The 22,759-nt window shown below is 43.7% G+C and overlaps 1 protein-coding gene across 1 annotated transcript in view; it reads left to right on the top strand.

The window, feature by feature from the left end:
• Positions 1 to 22,433, top strand: part of ccdc85al (coiled-coil domain containing 85A, like) — a 98,366-nt gene extending 75,933 nt beyond the window's left edge. The window contains exon 4 of the mRNA XM_070926565.1: positions 22,163 to 22,433. Within this exon, the coding sequence (XP_070782666.1) occupies positions 22,163 to 22,433 (271 nt within the window). The remainder of the gene's footprint in view (positions 1 to 22,162) is intronic.
• Positions 22,434 to 22,759: the final 326 nt, after the last annotated feature.

The following is a 22,759-nucleotide window of genomic DNA, read 5'->3' as shown; positions in this document are numbered from 1 at the left end:
CTCCGCTCATCCAATTTTCATCTTTTTTTCCTCCACGATGGGCATTTAATCAAGTAAGGGAGCTAATCAAAGCCAGAGAAAGGCTCCTGAACCCTCAGCTATCTCCTCCCTAATCCTACAGCTCTGCTTCTCATTTGCCATTGACCTAGAGGAGCAGACTTGTCCACTGAACCCCTGCCACAGGGACACAGGGGGGAGTTGGATTGCTAGAGAGTTTAGCGGTTAGTAAGAGGTTACAGTATGTGTGTGCATGTGTATAAATCCATATTCTAAGGCGCGGTAAAATGAAATGTCAACAAACCTCTTCAACTGCAGTGTATAAAACATGAAGAAGATGAGATGAATAGGCTCCAGGAATGAGGGAGGAGAGGAGAGAAGTAAAGAGGAGAGAGAAGGAGAGGAGTAGGGAGGACGTAGGAGGCACGTGGGGTCACGGGGGTTGAGGTGATAAGTCGCCTGCTGGGGAATTAATAGGGAGCAGATGGCGCTACCTTTACTTAATGTAGGGGTGTGGATACAAGGGGAGAGATTTATCAGTCTGTATGAGAGTGGAGTTTGCCGATGGCTGGTGGGCCGACTCCCCCACCTGAGGAGGATTTAGCACATTCCTGCCTCACTGTGAACTGGGAGGTGTCTGTGGAATGGCAGAAGTTTGCTGTCAGAGAGGGGGATTTAAAATAGTAAAAATGTGTGTGTGTTTTTTTCCCCTGCGAGATGAAATAAGCTGAGGGTTCCTGAAGGTGAAGAGGTTTGCTATTGTCACTTTGAATACCCAAGGTTCTTTGTTAATGAATACTTTAAGAAAATGAATGCCGCTTTTCAGTAAAATGGTGCTTGTCAACTCCACATGGTTACCAATTTCAATCCCGTTTTTTAAGCTCTTATGTTGTTTTTTTTCTTTCTATCATTTCATTTGCATAATGTCAGGTTGTCTCTCAGTCTGATGTAGATAATTAAACTCTGAGGAATATGGGCTCTTTCATCCATCTAAGGGAAGCAATTCAAACTAAATTGGGCTCTACTGGAGTAGCAGGTAAAATGTAGTGTAAATAATCCACTTTTTGAACTTCAGAGAACTCTAACCTCTAAATGTCCCCATCAGAAGAACACAATATAACTACTAAAACAATATTCAGAGTCTAAACTCTGTTGTTGATGTGAGGATTTTTCTATTTTATCCCTTCAGTCTATAACTGAATACTGTTTTAGATTAAAATAGTAACATTTTACCTAACTCAAAACAGCCATTTTCGGACATAAAAAGTTTAATTTTATGACCTATACGACTGACTATGTAATGTCTTCCTCAACTTGACCCAATCCCAGTTATTTCTATGGGTACAGCAAAGGAACCAGAGGGAGCTGAGTGGGCCTATCACTCTTATCACTTTAGTGATAATGGCAGTCACATAAAAGATGACCCAGTGAACTCCACAAATGCCAGAGTGGCCCAATTAGCCACTATGCATTTCATACAATTTGCAAAGGCCAAATGTTCCCAAGCTGTAATTATGTACTCACATTGCCCACCTTGGGTGACCTGCCAACCAGTCTTGACGTCCGTCCGTTGTAGAGGTCGCCATGACAGCACTGGCAAAAACACAGAGAAAAATGAGCTGCGGGGTCTGTCATTGTGTCTGTAATTGGTCAAGTTGCGCTTGTTACCTAGTAGCGAATACATAATGGATAGTGCTGATTGCACTGTGAGATGGACGGGGAAATGTCACTGTGGGGGATGGATGAGTGGGATGCTGCTGGTTATGTCTACAGTTTAACGGTGATGCCTCATTCATCAGCATCGATTAGGGATGAAGTAGGACATTGTCACTTTATGACTATTGTAAGACCATGAACGTGTTTGATTTGCTCCTGGACGCAAAGGGCTGCTCCAGCCCCGACCATTACGCTGACCAATGTACCCTTCAACTCGAGGATGATGAGCCTACAACATAGCGGCCGGCCTTTTCATTCAGTTTGGTGTCGCCCCAGGTTGCCACCAGGTAACACAGCGACACTGAAGAACTGTACACTCCGAAAGTTCAATGAAATTTTAAAAAGGGGGCCATCTCCGTTCAGACCACCTGTTCAGATCTTTGCATCGATTTCTAATTTTAACTACCTTAAAAAACTATTCCCTTAAAGGAAATACACAAATTTCTTTTCTTGCCGAGTGTTAGATGAGAAGATCAATACCACTGTAACGTTTGTATGGTAAATGTGGAGCTAGGCCCAGCAGCAGGTTAGCTTAGCATAAAGACTGGAAACAAACAAATCCGCCTATGAGCACATCTAAGCTCACTAATTCATTAGATTCGATTTCTTGAGTTAAGCTAACTGGCCTCTGACAGTAGCTTCATATTTAGCGTACAGACATGACAGTGATCTGAAGTGTATTTTCAAAAATGTTGAACTATTCCTGTAATGACCACTGACCAAACTTCACTCTGGAATTAGGTGAGATCACTTATCAAAAGACATCTCTGTAGAAGTTGTAACACACGCCTTCTGAACGTTTCTCTGACTTTATTTTGTATTATTTTAAGTGAAAAGGCCCTTAATAGGCTCTCTATAAATGGCGGTCCATTATTATAAACAAAAACTATTCAGTGAGATGACCTGTCTTAGCTTATTGCAGGTTCTCCTGATGCTGAGGTCCAGCAGTGTTCAGGAGATGCTGCTGTGAGGCAGGCCCTCCCTAATGTCTCCATTGCCTGCACCTGACCCCGCTAGCCAGCAGTGGCCAAATTTAGTTTGGAAACGTGCCACCATGGGAGAGCCGACAGGCCCATTAATCAGCAGGAGTCTCCCCCCTACTCATCCTGCAGGTCAGAGAGGGAGCAGCGCACACACACAAGTGGACACACACACACACACACACGTCGAGGTACACATGAACTGCCTTCATGTGCAAACACAACGCACAATAGAACACACACCGACTAAACAAATGATAGCTGAAACTTTCAAAGAACTCTGACAGCACCCCTCTCCTTCCCCTTTCCACTACCTATCCTAAATCCTCCATCACCTCCTTTACACACACACACACACACACACACCTGGTCACGGCCCTCCATCACTCCCAGTCTGATCCAGTCTCATATCCCAGCTCTCTTCTCTCCGTCTGAGCCAGGTTTTCTGTCAGCCTGGGGCCCCGGTCGTAGGGGTTATCCACACACCGCTACCCTTGGCTCAGACTCCATGCGAGGGATGAGGGGAACACATACACACGCATACACACACACACAAACATAAGCACACACACTCACAGTGACCCTCAGGAACACAAACATGAAGATGAACACTCAGACACAGAGATCATCTGCAAAATATGATGTATTGATGTGTTGGATCTGAGCTGAAGATACTTTTGGAAGACCTGGATGGATGTGAAGTGGGAAAAAAAAGCTTTGAATATATGTGGTGTAAGGTCAGGTTGAATGTGACGTTTATTATCATGTCTGAGATGAACTCAAAGTGCTCACGCCTCTGGGAGTATGCACAGAAGTTGGTGAAGATGTCCAACTTTGTCTGTAGAATTCCTTACATCACCTGTTTTTTGGAAAGTGAAACTGCAGCAGTGTGTTTGAAGCAGCAGCTAATTGACTTGTAATCAGTGTTTACTATCTCGCAATTAACACTCAGAGACAATGAGATCAGAGGATGTGGCACCAGCAGAAGGCATTTATTGGGCAATATCCCTGAGGTGTGGGAAGATGCCAGAAAGTAACCAGAGAGAATGTGTCTGATAACTGGTACGCATTTATATGCAGTGTCACTGGTGCACTTATCCTTTCTAATGTGAAACTCTGCGGGGAGATGAATGGTGGGATTGGGCTAGATTAATGAAGGTTACCAAAGTCCCCAGATGTTTCCGTGGTAATTAGAGGCCTTTGTTTATCAGGAAAACAAGTCACATCAAGAGCAAAGCATTCATTATAATTTTTCATAATCTTAATAATTCAAGTGTAGCTGCTTCATTTTGTTCCCAATTTATCATGCTAATGTTATGAATAAATCTACATAATTTTAACACTGCTTGCTGGATCAGCTAGCAACAGAGTTTGTTAAAGCAAAATACGGAATTGAACACCTATTGATGCAGGAATATGTACAGCAAATCAATCGGTCAAAGTTTGCCAAGTGATATCATAATGTAACAACCATTCAAAAAGTGCATTGTTTTATAGTTATGCCAACATTAATAATTAACCTCGCTCCGCATTCAATCTTGGAAAGTTGACTATTCAAGGACTGTTTCTTTGTAGTAATTAATCTGCCTGTAAAGCATTCAGGATGCTAAAAGCAGCATTTAAATGTCCCCTTGACTGACCAAATAGCATCCTCACAAAACACTTGAAAACATTGAGAGCTCAGATGAAGCTGTTTAATTTCAGACAAAATGAATTTACAGTTAAAGGCAGGTGACCACTCTGATTTCCACAAGGTCACTTCAGTGCATAGCTGGACAGTGCTGGTTGCATTTTGTCTCGCCCCAATTGTCCCGTCAGAAATCAATTGGAGATCACAACGTGGTTTTGCAGGGGGAGGTCAGTCCTCACTACAGCGTAAATATTTCATCCCAGACTCACGTCAAGGGGCTTTTAAAGATGTGTGCTGGACCATGCTCCCCTCTTGCTACCCTCTGAAAGTGACAGGGCTTGCGTTTTAGCCCACTTCAGGACCAGGTTAAATCAATTAAAATCTATTATTCATATGGCAGTGCTGTGACCTCACTGAAAGCCCCTGTAATTTCAGAATAGAAAGGAGAAAAGGAACTGGCAGTGAACTTTGGCTTCTCAAGTTTTCAAGAGAATACAGGGAACAAGTGACCTTGTTTTAGAACTCAAGGCCTTGAAAATAAAATTGCTGCTTGAAACATGGTGTGCCAGGACAAGACCTGGAGTGTTTTTTCTTAAGATACTATTAGCCTTAATATGGCAGATAAATGAATGCAGAACTGCATTGCAGGGGCTTTCATGATCTGGACCTCATGTGAATGTTCAGCAGTCCTCCCATGCTTATTTGGAAGAAAATTGGCTCCACATTTTGGATTGCAGATAAATACAGTCTCACTCAGACTGGAACATATCATCTTTACCACCAAGCTAAAAATCGCCCTCTCAAGGTCACTCGTAAGAGCTGTAGTTGTGCTCTCAAGGCAACCATGGCAAACCTTCACCCATTGTTATAAAGTGCAACTCTCTCCTTCTCTTTGTAAGGAAGATTTTCAGTGGTATATCCTCCATAGATGGCGGCAGGCTGTTTGGTCAGATAATAAGCAGAGAGGAGTCAGAAAGAGAGAAGTCATTAAGACCTGCTCATATATAATCATCCCAACACTATCACCATCTCTCTATTTCTTTCTTTTTTTTCTTGACCGTCTCTCCCTTTCGCTCTCCTTCTACCTCTCAGATGAAAGGGCCTTCTCAGGCTGCATGGCAAATGAAAATGATGGAAAAGCTGATAAAAAAGAAAGAAGGGAAAAGATGAAAAGTGGTTTTGAAGTGGTTTGCCACATTAGTCGGCTTCCCCCTGCTGACCTTCCAATTTAAGCAAACAATACGTTGACTCTGAGATGCGCCAAGCTTGGGTATTCATGGAGGCGAGAGTGCAGCTCACAGAAAATAGGTAAAAATTAGATGTGTGGACAGACGGAGCAGAACATAGATAAAATGGATAAGATAGATAGATAGATAGCGCTAATAATGTTTTATTTCAAATTAATTTAACCAGGAGAAGGCCTCATTGAGATTAAAAATCACCTTTACAAGAGTGTCATGGCCAAGACAGGCGGCAGCACATTAAACAAAGTTTCAGATATACAAGACTCAGGTCATCGTGTCCTGGATTGCACAGGGGCAAGTAGTTCAGTCAAAGCATCTACAGCCTGATGTGCCGTCCTCCAACTCCTTCAATCTATTTTTGAAAACACCTAAAGTGACCAGAACCAAATCATTCTGCAACAAATTCCAAGCTGCAGGAGCAGCATACCTAAAAGCCCTCTTTCCCATTTCAAGACAGATATTGGGGACGGTAACTTGAACGGTAACTAGCTTTTTTTAAGTGGATAAAGTTGCATATGTAGGAAGTTAATAATTACCTTATAAATAAAGACATGCCAGTGATTAAGTCTATGGGGGACAATGCGGGCCCAACCCTAGCATACAGGGAGCAATGGTAAGTGAGGGCCTTAAGAGTTGTAATGAACCTCAGTGCTCCATGGTAGTATCTAATGCATGAGGGCATTGAGAAAATGCATGCATGTATATAACATCGCCACAGTCAATTACAGACGTAAAAGTAGCACCAACAAGTCTCCTTTTTGCATCAAAAGAAAAGCAAGACGTGTTTCTGAAAAATCACATTGCCCTGAGATGTAATCAGAGGTGGAAGGTTCAGTGACTTTTTCTTTGGTTTTGTAAACATTATGAGTCAGTATTCAAAATCATTTTCAAATCATGAAAGGTGTGTTGTACACTATCAAAAGCCAGTTGTGACAGACAAAGAGCCTGATACTGTGCAGGAGCAGAGCAGTAAATATCAGTATCATCAGCATAAAAATGAACATTTGCATTGGGCATATTTTTACCAGTACTGTTTGTATAAATTGTAGATAAGAGTGGTCCTAGGACCAAACCCAGTTACTAGATAGTTATTGAGACATTCACTCGACGTTCAACGATGAACCTTGTGGAGGAAAATTCATGGGATCCCCAGAGACATGAGGATTCATCCTCTGGACACTGGGGATGTCTGTACCAAATAAAACACAAAAGTGTCAACTTCATGAGGAAAGTCAGGGGATGGCCAAAGTCATTCAAAATCTGTGTATCTGACTTCCGTGCCAATCCATGTATTAGATGTTGAGATATTTGACAGTGAAAACTTTGACCTGCTGGTGGCGCTAGAGGAAAAGTCAGAGGATCACCAAAGTTAATGGGAATCATCCTTTGGGGTATGAATCTGATAGCAGCCAGTATGTGCATACTGAGCTCTGAGACCACAACAGATTCAATTCAAGGTCCCTCTCTTCACTCACAAAGCCCTGCAAAACCAGACTCCTACCTCACCGACCTTCTTGTTCCTCTGCTTCTCCACCTTGTGTCTGGTATGTATCATTGTCTCTATGCTTGCATGTACTGCACCTTTAAACACATGCCTTGTTTACATGCAGGTGTCTTTGTGCCTCGTACCCCTCCAGGGCAGCATCAGTAGGCGACTGCTGTAAATGGACTCTCACTATCGTTTAAGATGGCGTAACGCATCAACCAATCACATGATCCTCTCCCCCTCATACCCTCTGGCCTCAGCTGGTACCATGGCATTATCAGAGGAGCAAAGCAGCCATTTATACAAACACACACACACACACATACTGTACATATACACACACATGCACCACCTCCCTCTTATGGCTTCAGGGCCATTCCAGGAATGTCAAAGATGGTTTCACCCTTTGTATCTCTTCTCTTTCACCAACGCTGAATGGTGGTGGCCTGCGTGGTTTGAGATTGTCATGGCCCAGAAACCCATTCTGAGTGACTGAAATGTAATAAGGCCATCTAGCCTCTGAGGGTAGAACATGATGCCAGCACAAAATGGTATTAAAATCCTATGCTGATGGTTGTCACTACCAGAGTGTGAATTTCAAATTGGTACAAACAAGCTGAAAGATATGGCGTTAGAATTTAAAACATGAGAGAAACAGATGTTATACGTTGGAGTGGAAAGTCTCAGAGTCACAGCCTCATTTCATTTCAGTTTAAAGCTACTATTGCTGGGCTTGCTCTACTTAAAAGGTACTATCCACTTAATCCAGAAGAGTAAGCATATTGTTTCTATCTAATTGACACTAAGCTCATGGCTATTACCATGTCAACACTGGATTACTGCTGCCTTTGAGCCTGTGGAGTGGTTGACTTGGCCCACATTCAGGCCTTGTTTTCCTTTCCACTCTGTCGTCTGCTGCTCACACACATATAGCTGGACGGGCTCACATGCTCGTAGTGCCACATGTGCACACACACACGGAAGTACTCTCACACACACACACTCACCATGTCTTTCTTTCCATCCCCGTCTCTCTCCCTTTTTTTTCTCTTACACACACATACCATGTTCCAGCATTAGATGAGTGTTCCAAGGCCAATTTCACCGCCGCTGAAAGTCCCTCTCTCCCAGAAGCCCCCTCGGTTCAGAGGCTAGACTGGCTAGCGATTGGCCGGTCAGAGGCTAGTCTAGTTGGTGATTGGCCAGCGAAGGCCCCTGGTGCACGGTGACAGTAATTAGCACACGCCAACCATTAACAAACACAGATTAGGCATGAACCCGCATGGCATGCTGCCATCTCTGTGGTGTGTGGATGTATGTGTGTGAGGAGTGGTATTCCCCTGTGAGTGTCTGAGTAGGTCTCATTTTTGCAGTTTGCTTTTGTCTGTATTCAAGACTTGGCATGTGTGAATGTGTTTGTTGTTGGTGCTTCCATATGTGTATGCCTTCCTTTGCTGCTTGTGCATTTATCCAACCTGTCTGTATTCACAAGTGTATGTGCATGCACATGAGTGTGTCAGTGTATGTGTGTATGTATTTGTGTTCAGCCTCATTTCCTCTGTGCCTGCTGGTCAATTTTGGCATTTGGAGAGAAAGACGCTGTGCATTCCCCACGGCTCCACCACTTCCAGCACTGAATTAGAGATGGGGCTATGATATGTGGAAATGATTTTTTAAACACCACCAATCTCTGTTTCCCTCCCTCTCTTTCAGCCCCCCCCTCCCGGGCTGGTGAATCCGCCCTGCTGTGTGCGCTTAATGAAAGATAAGAAGGGTCCTCCACCACTGACACTGAGCCACGGACCCTCAGAGGACTGCGCTAATCTGCTTGGCCCCTAATGGGGGCCACTTTGTGTCTGCCGAGGATCATTTCATATCAAACAAATTGTGTCCTGTGAAACCCATTACATTTTTGGCCCTTTGGAGATGCTTCGCCCTTAGCTGACATATAGAGGACATCTTCGGCCCGACTTTTGATGCTGTAAATATTTCTTAAGATGGTCTTACACTGAGCATCTCTTTTCTAGTCAAAGATGGGCTTTGTGCATCTTTAAAACCTGTCCGCTCTTTCATTAAAACAGAGATTGGGAGGGGGGGGGGGGTTCAAACGATGAACGAGGGAGCCAGCGGGAAGAAAAAGAGAGGGATAAGAATGTGGGAAATGGAGGATGGAGGGATAACAGAGGGAGTGATGAAGGGTTAATGAACTTGGATTCTCATCTTACATGTATTCAGTTTTGTAATTGTCTCTCTGCATGCGGTCTCGCAGCATATGCCACCGACATCAGGAAATTCAAATAATGTTTGACACATGTTTAAAAATATCTTTATTTACATGTGATGATGGCCTCGCGATTGTGTTATGAAAAGGTGAGGATGACACGGAGCTCACAAATCATGAGGTTCCAGCTTCAGCATGGAATGTAAGTTGTTTATTTAGGGTAGAAAATATGGTTGAAGGTGGTATAAAACAGCCAACATGAGGAGGTGTGAAAACACCATCACAGACGACATGTTCCTAATACATCTCCACTCACCCTGCAAGGCACAACTGCCACGGTAAGCAGCAGCAGCTGCGACACATGTATAGTAAATTTCTATTTGTATTGACAATAGTGTAATCTGCTGGGACAGTGTCGCCCTTTGTGCAGGTCATCACTCTTAATGTTTACGTTATGTGTCTGTCCATATGCATGCGTGCATGTGTGTGTGTGTGTGTGTGTTTCTGTGCACATTGTCCAGTGTGTGTTTTTAGGTGTGCTTGTGTATGTATGTGTATGCCATCAGTTCTGCAAGGGAGAAAACGGGGAGGGGGGAGTAGAAAATGATCCGCGGCCGATACATATGAAACAGGAGGGCTCATACATAAACATAGCTCCAAGGCCCCGGGGCCAGGCAATCTACGAGGCAAATTGCTCACCAGTCAGCCATGGAGGCCGCACTGTTTACTATGCATGAGGTCTTGTGACATGCTTTAAAGCCGCCCCTAAAACAGGATGACTGGGCCAGTGGTAGCGAGGAGTTGGCTTTTTCTATTACTATGGTATTCTTTCCTGTGAAAATTATGTAGTGGGTGGAGAACAGATCATCGTTTTACTCTGTGGAGCTGTTGTGTGGTGTACAGTAGATGCTGCATGAAAGGCAAAATACGGGTGTTAGGGTATGACCGCCTATCTGTGTGTGAGTGTAGGGTGAAAAAAAAAGCAATGCAGCTATGGAGGGATTTCAGTGCCGTTTTTCAGATTATTTTTTAGGGGCATTCTGGCCTTTATGGATAGCAGACTGTAATGACAGACAGGAAACGTGGGGAGACAGAGATGACATGCAACAGACGTCCCTGGCCAGAATCGAACGGAGGATGTTGCAATTACATGGTGTGCATCTTAAGCAATAGGACACCAGGACACCACATTCAGTGCCGTTGTTTGTGATGGACAACTTGGAATACCTCATGACTGAATGTGTCTTTTGAAAAGCATATTTATCGTATATCTAGTTAATAGTCAGGTTGCCTTCCACATGTAGAGCAAATTTTAACAAAATCAGAAAATCTGCAACAGAAAATGCAAATTAACGTGCGTTATTAGGTGTTTGGTGCATTGAGATAAATAGCTGGATGCACTAATTCTTCAGTTGGGTGCCATTAAAACCATTGCATGATGGAAATATGGTATCTATGTTTATTTCATGTATTAATTCAAGGAACGTCACAGTCTCCTCATCGCTCCACACATATCTGGTGTTTTCGTCTGCAGCTATTTTTCATCTCTTCAGTGGAAGCTTGAGTGAGTCACATGCTTCATGTACATCATGATTTATTCGCTAAGTCTGTTTCCATTGCACTTTGTCACATTTTGTTTTTATGAATACATCATCTTTTCCACCCCAGCCAAGCGTAAAAACTTTTTGCAATATTTTGACTTTTTTTTTACTTGGCGGGTTTCTCTCCGTTTTATCAATGCGCAAATTGAAAATAGACATAAAAACTGGTGGATGGAAAACACGCTTCATGTGACATCCATTCACTCGGGCTGTTGTCATGAGATAACAGAGATCTGATAAAATAAATGGTTTCTTTCTAAAGCAACATTGCTTTATTTTGGGGAACAAGCACAACCAAAACAACAATAGTTGGTATTTCAGAATCACACAAAAATCAGTTTGTAACATCTATCAACACCAAAACATAGTGTCCTTTAGTTTCATGCTAGTAATGATTTTGTAAGACTGAACGATGTTTTGGAATGAAACTCTTTAAACACATGAAAAAGAAACGCTTTGGACTTCCCATCAGTACATGTGAACATGAATGAATAAAACTGAGCAGGACAGAATAACACGAGCGAAGGGGAAGAGATGTTAACATGTAAACAAGCCGTCGGGACCACATCTGCTCCAGCCTGCATTTACCAGCCCAGTATCCCAGGGGGAGCCCTCCTCAATTCAATTTCAATCTGCTCGACCCCCAGGGTCCAAGTTCAAGTTCAAAGTCAGGCAACCGTGGCACCAGCAGGAGAATTGCCCACCCAGGAGTCCCAGCCCAGAGTGAACTATTCCAACTATAGATGAGATCAGGACAGATCCAATACCAGATCTATTCAAATGTCCTTTACAAGAATGTCTTTCTGCGAGTGTGTATGTATGTGTGCAAGGGTAGGGGGGAGGCTACTGTCACATTAAAAACACCTTTGCTGCCTCTCTCTCTCTATTTCTCTGTGTATCTGTCTTTCTCCCCCTCTCTCTCTCTCTCTCAGGCTATAATTATGCTAATAGTATGTATATAGCTGTGGCCCTGGAGGCTTGGGGCGTATTGAAGGCTCCCAGGTCTTTCTCTCCTGTAACAGTATTAGGGTGCTATTGAAAAGCGGACAGCGGGTGAGAAGGGGGGCAGGATAGAGAGATAGCGCGGGGTGGCAAATGGGACATGACCACCGTGCTCTCTGTCACGACGCCGCCCATTGTCTGGCCAAAGAAAAGGGCCTCCGCCGCCAGTGGGACAATAATAAAGGAGCAAGAATGGGCTGTGCATATTAAACAACACAACGGACCGTGCAGGCCAACCTGCATGGGTACGGTGAAGGGGGAAGAGGAGGCAAACAGACTGAGAGAGAGAGAGAGAAGCGGGTGTAAGTGGGTGTGGGAGGGAGTGAGGGAGTGGTAGAGAGAAAAGGGTGGACGGTGTGAAGAAGGCACAAAAAGAGGCCGAGGCATGGAGATAACTGTAAAAACAGAAATATGGTTTTATTTCTTTAAAGAGATGACACCTGCTAATGTCATAGGTCTTCTTCTGACTGAGAGTCTCTTTTATCAGTTTCCTGGAGATCCCGGTCCCTTATTATCAGCTCAAAAAACATATTTAACATGTTTGATCCCCTTGATACTCCATGACTCACAAACATGATTTTGAGCTGATAATGTTTCAGGCGTCTGCTACAGAAGATCCTTAAATAAAATGGATTTTCACATGCTATCTGTGATTGATGGTAGTTTTTATGCAGCACTACCCCTACCAAAAAGGTCTATTTGGATTTACATTTTATAACAGTTTGTTCATAATATTTCTAAGAGGGGGGTAGACGTCTCTGGGGTCTAATTGACCCCAGTCATGAGTAAATGAGTAGGATAACATATTGCACATTTCTTTGTCTGTGAGCGACTTTTTGGCAAACAAAAGGAATATATATACTTGTACCTGCATAGCCCATATAACACATAAACCATGAAATATTTCTAGAAAAACATGAAATATTTCCTTGTTTACTTTTTGCTCATTTCCATATTTTGTCCAGTTTAAGGCAAAGGGAAGGGTTACCACTTCAATACTTCTATCCATATTCTAAGATAAATGAATATCTACTACAGCACCTGGTATTAGAATTTGAACCATCCGTGACAAAGTTAGCTGTCGTCAAAAAACATTCGGAGGCATTTCCCTTTCTTTCTTTTATTTTTTCTACCTTGTTTTATGCCTTTATTAGACAGCAGACAGTATAAAGATGATGATGATGATGATGATGATGTTGTGGCACATGAGCGATGCTTTAAACCCCCTGTAGGCCACCAAGGTGGCCCCCAACAGCCGAGGCCACACTATGTCCAGCTGGTGACGTTTAAGCCGTGAATTGTGGGAAATGGAGTTAAAAAAAAAAGTATATCCTGATCAAGACAACTTCCACTTTACGTTTTTACAAATGTCAATGTGGTTTTCTTTCTTTCCACTTTCATATAAGAGATGGTACACAACAAATCGTCCATAACGTCAGTCATCCAGTACACAGTGTAAGAACCAGCGTCCTGCCTGTGTGTCCCTCCCTCCCCCTGCCTGAGTATGTTGAGAGGTGTCAACAGTAGAGGCGTGGGTGTGGGAGGCTCTACCATGGTTCACGGCTATCGCATGTGCCTCGGCGGCTATGCAGCGTGGCTACCATCTGTCTGCATGTCACACAGTGCGCTGCTCTCTCCCTTTCTCCCTCTCTCTCCATCTTCTGCCCTTCTCTCAGTCTCCCATCCCTTAATCCTTTATCTCGCTTCCTGTCCTCTTTTCGTTCTTTCTCATCTTCCGCATACATGGTCACTGCTGCAGCGCGAGGTTATCAGTTCATTAAAGAGAGACAGAGATGTGCAAGTATCTCAGACAAGACAAGACTCTGACCTTGGAGAGCGAGACCTGGAAACCTTTTAACACAGAGTCAATATAAAGTCTGTCTGGCAGGGGGGTTTTTTGTTTTGTACTTCAAAGGATTTGTGATGAATGGAGACTTTGCTGTCAATGCAAAAATGTGACAGCATCTGTTGTTTTATTGTTGTTTCACCGTTTTCACCGTATGAAATAAGAGAAAGGAAAGCCACAGCAGCACCTCTCACAGACCAGTGAGTGGCAGTGTGCCACAGTTAGAGCAGACTTTCAAGTATTGTGTGGTGGATATATGTATGTATATGTGTGGTGAAAGAGCATGTGTCTGTATATGTAATGCTGCTGCTTGTATCTAAGTGTGTGTATGGGAGGGGAGTAGCACAGCATAGTGCGTGCATCCTTGAATGCTTGTGTCTATGTATTCTGATTTGTGTCTGTGAGTGTATCCGTGTGCACTCAGTCCTCAGACAGACAGGCAGACAGAGTGAAAGCAGTAGCCAACTAACCATAATATTGTCATTAAGGAATTCAGCAGATTAATAGCCTTAAATACCTGGAAATGTCCTAAGATCTAGTGTCTTTAGCTTGTAATTTCCTCTCCGGGTCCTAAGCACTAAACCCGCTGTGTTGTTCTTGGCATTCCTCGGTCAGACCAGAGAACATCGCACGGACACTGATACCTTCCTCTGGGATCCATTCTCCTCTCCATTTGATGGAAACCAAAAAAGGGCCTTTGGCCAGGCAGGTCCCATTATGTCTCAATGACAGAGCCCAGGGGTGAAAAACGCTCTCTGCTCTTTCCTCAGCGCACCTTTGCGTCTCAACGAGAAATGACATATGCCCTGATGAACAGAGAAGGGGGTGATTTGCCTGCCAAATTCTGGTCGGGTTGTTTGTCACCGATCTGAACTTTGTTTCAGCTCAAACCTCTTAGTTGTGGACGATCGGAGCTGTTGGCATCTCCTCTAATGTAACACACACCATTTTATTTTTTGTATTTTTTCACCATTTTGTTCAGTGTTTAGCAAACATCACAATAGCCGTAGGCGCTAATGATCCCCAAGTCCAGAGCCCTCTTTGCTCCCTGTCACATTCCCACCTCATGACCTCATGACTGGATGTATGTATTAAACAGATGTGGCTGGCTATGAGGGGCCTGAAACAGGATAGGACAGCCTATAGCCTCTAGGCTGGTCTTCTCTGGCCTTGAAGCCAGGGGCCTCCGGGTCCAGAGGACAGGATAAACAGGATTGATGTGTGTGTGTGTGTGTGTGTGTGTGTGTGTGTGAAAGAGAGACAGAGAGAGAAAGAGAAACCCCCTTTCCCACATCCAACCCATAAATGTTCAGGCAGTTTTCCATGTCAGCGTCATGTGAGAGCAGTGAGTTGATTTTCAGTGTGAGATGCTCGGACAGTTTGCTTGCTCAGGCAAAAAGCAGCAGTATTTCCACAGAAAATGCCACAATTTTGTCATGTGAAACAATTACAAACTGCAGAAAAGGCACGGGAAATTCTGCTCACATTAGAATTTGTTTTTTTTACCTTCAAGTCAGAATTGCAATTCACACTCCAGTCATGCATGAAAATCACCTTGCAGGAACAACTTTTAGGTCCACATCAAATAAGATCATCATATAGGCTATTATTGAGTGGCAGTGCAGCTGAAGGTGCCCACCTGTAACAGTTTGCTGTGAAAGGGGACATTCAAAGTTGTCAACTTTTTGCATTAAAAAGAAAAATCAGTCCAACTAATTAGGTTTGTGCTTTTATCTGCATGTTTCTGAATACAAAATACAAAAATTTGCAGGGAGAGTGCAGATTGATTCCATGTTTGAGACTTAGGTGTAAACCACGAGAGCCTAGTTCACCTGAATAACTGAACGCAGCATTGTTGAGAGGTTCAGTGTGTGAAAGTGGTAACTAAGTGTAAAAAAACCCAAAAAACTGTGAGAAAGACAGACTTAATACAAGATGTGCATCCAAGAGGAGAAGACGTAATATTTGATGGCAACAGATTGAAGCTACAATGCTAGAAGACCAACGACTGCTTCGATGTCACAGTGATGAATTTTGTTTGTGATAGCTGCTCCCCTGGAGAGAGGGCCAACGTGGTGCATCTGCAGAGGGCTTTGCCCGCTTGCAGTCATTGTCCTCTGCGCCTCCTTTCATAGACACATTGTTCCACTGAGTCAAATAAAAGCATTAAACATAATCAGCATAGAAGATGGATAATGTCGTACAATGAGTGCATGTAGAGCAGCCACACACTGTGCCCTGCTGCAGCAAGTTGTGTTGCTGTGCTAGCAAGGAGGAGAGCCGCCATTAGTGAGACTGTCTCCGACCCAGGCGGTACGCTCTAACTAGCCCACAGTCTCAGACCCATCTATTCTCAATATGCCACATTTTTATTCATTTTTTCCCCCCAAAACCTGACACGGCAATCTGATGATGAACCAGCCCCATTATTTTTTGTACGCCAGCAGGAAGAGATAGATCCCCGAACGTCGTGCCTTCATAGAACCAACATTATCCCTCTATGTCAGAGGTGGGTAATATCCTGGCGGTCTGGGAGTCCAGAGGTGCATACAGAATGATGTCATTAATCCTCCAGGGCAATCTCTCTCTACCTCCCTCTCTCTCTCTCCTTCTACAACTGGCGATGCCGAAAACAGAGCCACATTTGCATGCTGCATATGTTGCCAGGTGGCTCTGTGAGCTGCGGGTACAAATTAGATTTCCTGACAACAAGGTGCAAGCGAGGGAAGAATAGTGGGAGCTAGCAGATCGGTTTCCTTCTTTCTTTCTTTCAATCTTGTTGTTGTTGTGCGTGTATGTCATTGTTGTGCAGTATAATCATAAATTACATCTTAAAATGATGGCCTCTCCAGAAAAATAATGACATCGATCATTTGTTAAAACAGCAGCAAAATTACCCATTTTCACGTTTAGAAGAAGAAGAAGGTACAGTGCAGCAACGATGAGGTCGTGGTGGGTGGATGGGTGAACAAAGCATTTGACTCCGACACTGGAAATCAGGGTGTTGGATCCCTTCTCCTGGCAGTGTTTTCCTTTAATGAGCTGTTTTTTTTTCTCCAGGTATGAGGACTGTGCAAATTACATAAAGTCCAGACAGGAGAAAAATACACAGGTCACATCTTCACTAAATGGTGGCCTTTAGATCAGATGTGGGCAAATGCAGCTATCTAAAATGAGGGGCCCCTCACACACACACACACACACACACAAATGATCGGAGGCCTTCACCTTGACACTGGGTAAAGATGGGGGTGGAAAAGAAAAGAAACAGCTCTGAATGGGGGCTTCAACTTCTCAGACTGGACTTGAAAGCTGAGAGCTATGTGCCTGTCTGGCCTGTTTCCACCCCAAGGGGTAGCTACATTGTCTGCGTCAGTCACCCTGGAACTAGCCTGGATGCTCCAAAATGGCTTTACCCACATTGTTTACCGCCATGTCCTAAACAGAGAACAGGAAGGAGCGTCTAGGTCGAGGATGACATTAACATTCCTCATATTCAGGCCTTGATCTCTGGAGACAATAAGAAGGGGCGTCAAAGCGAGGACGGTGTTCATTTGAGTGTGTCAGCCCACACGTGAATGTGTGCTTGGTTTTATGTTGTCCACCTATATCAAGAAGCAGGGCCTCCTGCCTCGTTTCCCCCAAATTCAACATTCCACCATCATTGATCCGTCCCTTCAATTAACGGCCAGGTTTGTCCCCAATCAATTCCTATCTCCCTCCTCTGTTCCTCTATCTGTCATCTCTCTCTCTCTCTCTGTTCCCCTTTTTCATTTTTCACATCATCCCCATGTGCCCCCCCTCCCTCCTTGCCCCCCTCCCTCACACGCTCCTACCTCACACCCTAAGGTCTCGGGGGTCAGTCCCTCCAAGGTGATTCGTAAACAGCAGCTTGCTGAGAAATCAATACTTTATCAACAAGCCACAACGGGCTTTTGCACTTATCCTATATGATCTTTGTGGTAAAGGCCTCCGAGCATCCATCTCCTCCTCTGGCGCGCTCCCTAAGCTCTGTTGCTAAGCCAATCAGAAGAAAAGAGAGAGGGATGAAGAAAGGAGGAGGGGCCAAAGGAGGGAAGGAGAGAGGCAAAGGGAGAGGGGATTGTGCAGGGGTCCAGGGTCTCGCCGTTAGAGGAGGGATTTTCTGCTCCGCTGCTTTTAGCTTGATCTGCATCTGATTAAGGAGAGAGGGCAGAGTGTTGTCCTTCACCCCCATGCTCCCCTGTCCCACCATTATGTACCCTGGCACTGAGATCCATCATCCACCTACCACAGGCCTTGCTGCCATAGCCTGGGGACTTATTAGACCGGCCCCGCTCTGTTCAACACGGCCCCACTCTGCATACCATGGAGGGTAAAAAGCCTCTGCTGCTATAACATACTGTATATTTACCATGCATCCCAATGACTCAGATGAAGTGAAAAGAATACATATATATATAAACATTCATACATGTGTGTGCAAGGACTGTCATGTTTGCCATTGGATTATTAATCTTAATTTTGTGTTTGGGGTCCTTCAGATCCTCTTAAACCACTCAAACACATGCTGTACATTGTTTTATCATCTCCATACTTTTTTGTAATTTTATTAGAATAGTTTACTTTGTGTATTTATTGATAAATGCACCTGCACATTAACACTTTTGGACATAATGTGCCTTTGTGGTGTTGGATATTGTTGGCCAGCTACGGATTGGCCTCTGTCATTAATCCTTATGAATTTCAAGTCTTTCTAACATTGTCATACTTGTATTTTGTGATGTATGTCAATTCGTCGTTTATGTGTACGCGCCTCAAAGTGCCCCTTGACTGATGACATGTTTCAGAAGTTTGCAGCACTATCACTCCCAAATCCCTAGTCTATTTTAATTCCTGTTATCTAGTGTTAGACATAAGTTACATAAGTAACGTCACTATGTAGCAGGACTGTCGCTTCTTCAAAAAGTTCACACAAATTCAATCCATCACGTTATTTATTCAAATGAATTTGAACACAACCCATGCCCATGTATAGGCCTAGCGTAATGCGGGAGTCTGAGACACAGTGAGCTATGACTGTCACATAAGCATGAGTGGCCACTGACGGTCAGAGAGAGAGTTTGTCTTTGTAGCAAAGTGGGCAGCCTCATCTTTGTTGGTAAATTGCATTTTCTTCCACACACTGCTTCTCTGAACCTTCGTTGTCATGATCATCCAATCAGCGAGGCTTTACTCGCTGGTGTCCTCCATTTTTATTTATGATGGGTCAATAGGGCATGCAATAGGTCAAGCTGATAGTGACTTTGGACCACACAGCAAACCACTTCCAATGGTCTGTTGCACTAATAGACTGGATATTTTTAATTTAAACAAGTCATTACAGTTTGAATATTGCATTTTGTCCAACATTCCATTTTCTATGTAGGGTTACATAATGTAGATGTCTTTGTGAATGAGTTTATGGCAAACAAAATGAATATATATTTGTCATTTGTATTTGTTATTTGTATTTGTATGCTCAACCCTTATAACCCTAAAACATGAATATTTCCTTTTTTATGCTTTATGATCATTTCCATATTTTGTCGCCTTGTCGTTTGCAAGCCCAGTTTGGGTCAACTGGAAGGGCTGCAATAAATACTTTTCTGATAAGGTCAGGAGGAAAAAAAACAACTAAACTAAAAGGTGATATACTGTGAGGCATGTCAGAATGTCAGGACGCCTCAAAATACCAGTTCAGACCAAATCAGAAGCTGTGAATTTCACTTCTGTTAAATCTGTATAAACTAACTACGTCCTTCACCCACGCACTTTCTTACAATGTTAAATCATGGATTCAAACTTTAATAAACGGTTGTGGCGCCAAAAAAAAAAAAGTTTTCTCTTTCAAATGTATTGACGCAACTACTTACCGCTTTTTACAAGCATGAAAATGATGATAAGTTAGGGTTTAATTCAGCCCTCAATCACAAGGTTGTGGAGGATAGTCTCTGTTCTCTGTGCTGTCTCGCTCCCAGCGGGTCTTGTCCAATAAGCCTGCATCAAACCCGTCAGACTGAGAGTGAAAAGTGGAGGAGCTCGGCATGTGCAAACATCAATCCTAAATTTCCAGCCTCAATACCATGATGACCTTGGTTTGGAATGACATCTATTTGCTGGCTGGCTGCACACATCTCTTTGCAAATTGTATGGGCCAGGCTAATTTGTTTTTATGCACGTTTAGTCAAGAATGTGATGCCACGTTAGCTTTTGGGAGCACTGCCAATGTGATGTTGGGTTCCGAGTGACAGACAGAAAAAGGGTGATTGAGGATGATTGTTCTGCCGGTTGTGTTGATATATGAAAAGAAAGATCCCCTGAACGCATCCTGGAATGGGTTCACGGCAGACAGGAGTCCTTCTGGGACCACCTAAAGCTGAATATCATCATCTGTGCACGGAAATAAACAATGACCTTTAAAGCTCAAATCCTAGAGTGAAGACAGGTGCTGGGTAGTAGCTTAACACATCCTAAAGTGGAGTACACTGTACCGTGTCATAAAAAGCCTTATAAAACATTTTTAAGCATGAATCAGTCTGGGTAAAGAAAATTTATGGACAAAAGATTTTAATGAAAAAAAACAAAAAAACTTGTCAAGCCTGTCTGCAGTACGCTCCCTTGGCCTGCCAGCAAAACAATGGCCCTGGCCCCTCTAAACTGAAGTGTAAACAGTTTGTGCTGGAAAATATTTGCCTTCCTCATAGCTGAATTGACCTCTCAGCTCTACACAGTCAACCTCAAGCTGTTGTTTCATTATCTCTTCAGCACAAAAATTGAGTCTCAGGTTCTGCCGCCCTCCTACATGCAGCCTCATTACCGTCATCAGTTTTTCAAAGCGAGGCCTGAACAGAGTAATCAACACCGTGAGTTTTCATTCACAGGAAAACGTAATGAACCCTTGCACATGACCTGACTTCACAGCAAATTGATAATGTACAGTTCATCGAGAGCAACCAAACACACAGAGATAAGTCTTATCATACACACACACACACACACACACACACACATACACTGTATACACTATCCCCCTCTCCCCACATGCCCTCCTATGACCAGGGCCCAGTTGACAAGAAGCCATCTTCATATTACGTGACAGAAATAGTCCCTCTGGTCCTCGCATATACATGCCGCAGGGTGCTGGGACATACATTCAAGTAAATACTGTTCTCAACCTGAGATGTGTTCTTTTACACATGCCCTGCACGTACACAGATTGGGCAACGCAGACAGTTTAGGTGAAAAGGGTCACATACAGATATGGACCTGAGCTCACACACACACCTAAAGATAAATGCACATACTGTACATACATACTGCACTAACACACACTTCTGTACTGTACTCTGAGGATCATGTCAACGTGTGTGCAAAGGTTACAGTCCACCGACATACTTCACATATGTCTTAATGATATATATGACTGGAGTGTGTTCACTGGTCAACATGCTTCACACTGTAGTTACAAAGCAGATAGAAAAAGACTGAGTTGAGGGGAATGAGGTTATTTAACACTGTTAAATTCCCTGTCTGTACAAAAAAAGGACTGTTATGGAAAAAAACTTAAAGGTTCAGTTCATATAAAGTCATATTTTCTCACTTATTCCGAGTGGTCAGCCAGAAACGTGTGCCTCCAGCCAATACAAAGGAGGTACATTTTGTTTGTTCCGGTGAAGGCACTGAAATTATGTATGAAAAACTCAACTTCTCTTTTCTTAAACAATGTCCCAGTTACTAAGGGAAATCAACAGACCTCGCTGTCAACACAACTGCTCTGGGACATTGTTTATGGAAAGACATGTTGCTGTAGAGTTTTTCAAATGTAAGTTTTAGATTATTTTAATGATCCAGATTATATTGGAGTGGCAGCAAAAGCTAGAGGCAGACATCACTGGGGTAGGTAAGTGAGTGTTATACTAAATTAATTACTTGCTCTATTACTGACTCACTAATTCAGAGCCCTTTATTTCTGCCACTGTGAAATGACCTCATGAATAAAAGCTATCTGGTGATGATTTGTTTCACATACAAACACTGTACACTATGTGTTTCGAAGGACCCAGTGATAAAAACTAATTTTTTTCTCCTTTGTTCCTGTATTAATTGTCCTGTTACCTCTTAGCACATGTCAAATATAGCAATAAAAAAGAAATATTGTTTTATATAAATCAAAACCCTTCTCTTCTCTCTTCCTGAAAAGGGTTTAAATATTTTTGACTGGCCTTGCCCTTTGGCGAGAACGTAACCACAGAGGTGTGTGGGTTTGCCTCCTAATCGAACAGCACAGGTGAGGGAGGTGTTACATATTCTCATAGACTCATGATCGCTAAGTGATGCCCCCCCCCCCAGCTATGTGGAGCACTTCACCATGTCTTCAGCATGAGCCTGAGTCTTCAGAGGGTCCCCGTGCTGTGGAAGACGTCCTGCCCACGTTCCTGTGCCAAAGACGTCGCGTCCCAGTGGCTCCAAGGACTACAGACACGTGGCACTGACCTCCCACATCATGAAGACCCTGGAGAGACTTGGACCCTTGGTCAAGCCACACTTGGACCCCCTTCAGTTCACCTACCAGCCCCGAATTGGAGTTGAGGATGCCATCATCTACCTGCTCAACCCCGTCTACGCCCACCTGGATAAGCCGGCGAGCGCTGCGAGAGTCATGAGCCATCCGTCCGGCTCTACTGGATGAGAAGCTGACGGAGATGCAGGTGGATGCCCCCCTCGTGTCCTGGATTGTCAACTACCTGACTGGCAGACCACAGTATGTGCGCTTACAACACTGTGTGTCAGACAGAGTGGTCAGCAACACCGGGGCCCCGCAGGGGACTGTCCTCTCTCCCTTCCTCTTCACCGTCTACACCACGGACTTCAGCTACTGCACTGAGACCTGCCATCTTCAGAAGGTTTCTGATGACTCAGCAGTAGTTGGATGTATCAGTGAGGGTGATGAAGAGGAGTACAGGGCTGCTGTGGACTACTTTGTCACATGGTGCGAGCAGAACCACCTGCAGCTCA

Source organism: Enoplosus armatus, chromosome 2, assembly GCF_043641665.1.
Source record: "Enoplosus armatus isolate fEnoArm2 chromosome 2, fEnoArm2.hap1, whole genome shotgun sequence".
Classification (NCBI taxonomy): domain Eukaryota; kingdom Metazoa; phylum Chordata; class Actinopteri; order Centrarchiformes; family Enoplosidae; genus Enoplosus; species Enoplosus armatus.
Note: the sequence above shows the minus strand (reverse complement) of the source record. Positions and strands in the feature narration are given on the sequence as shown.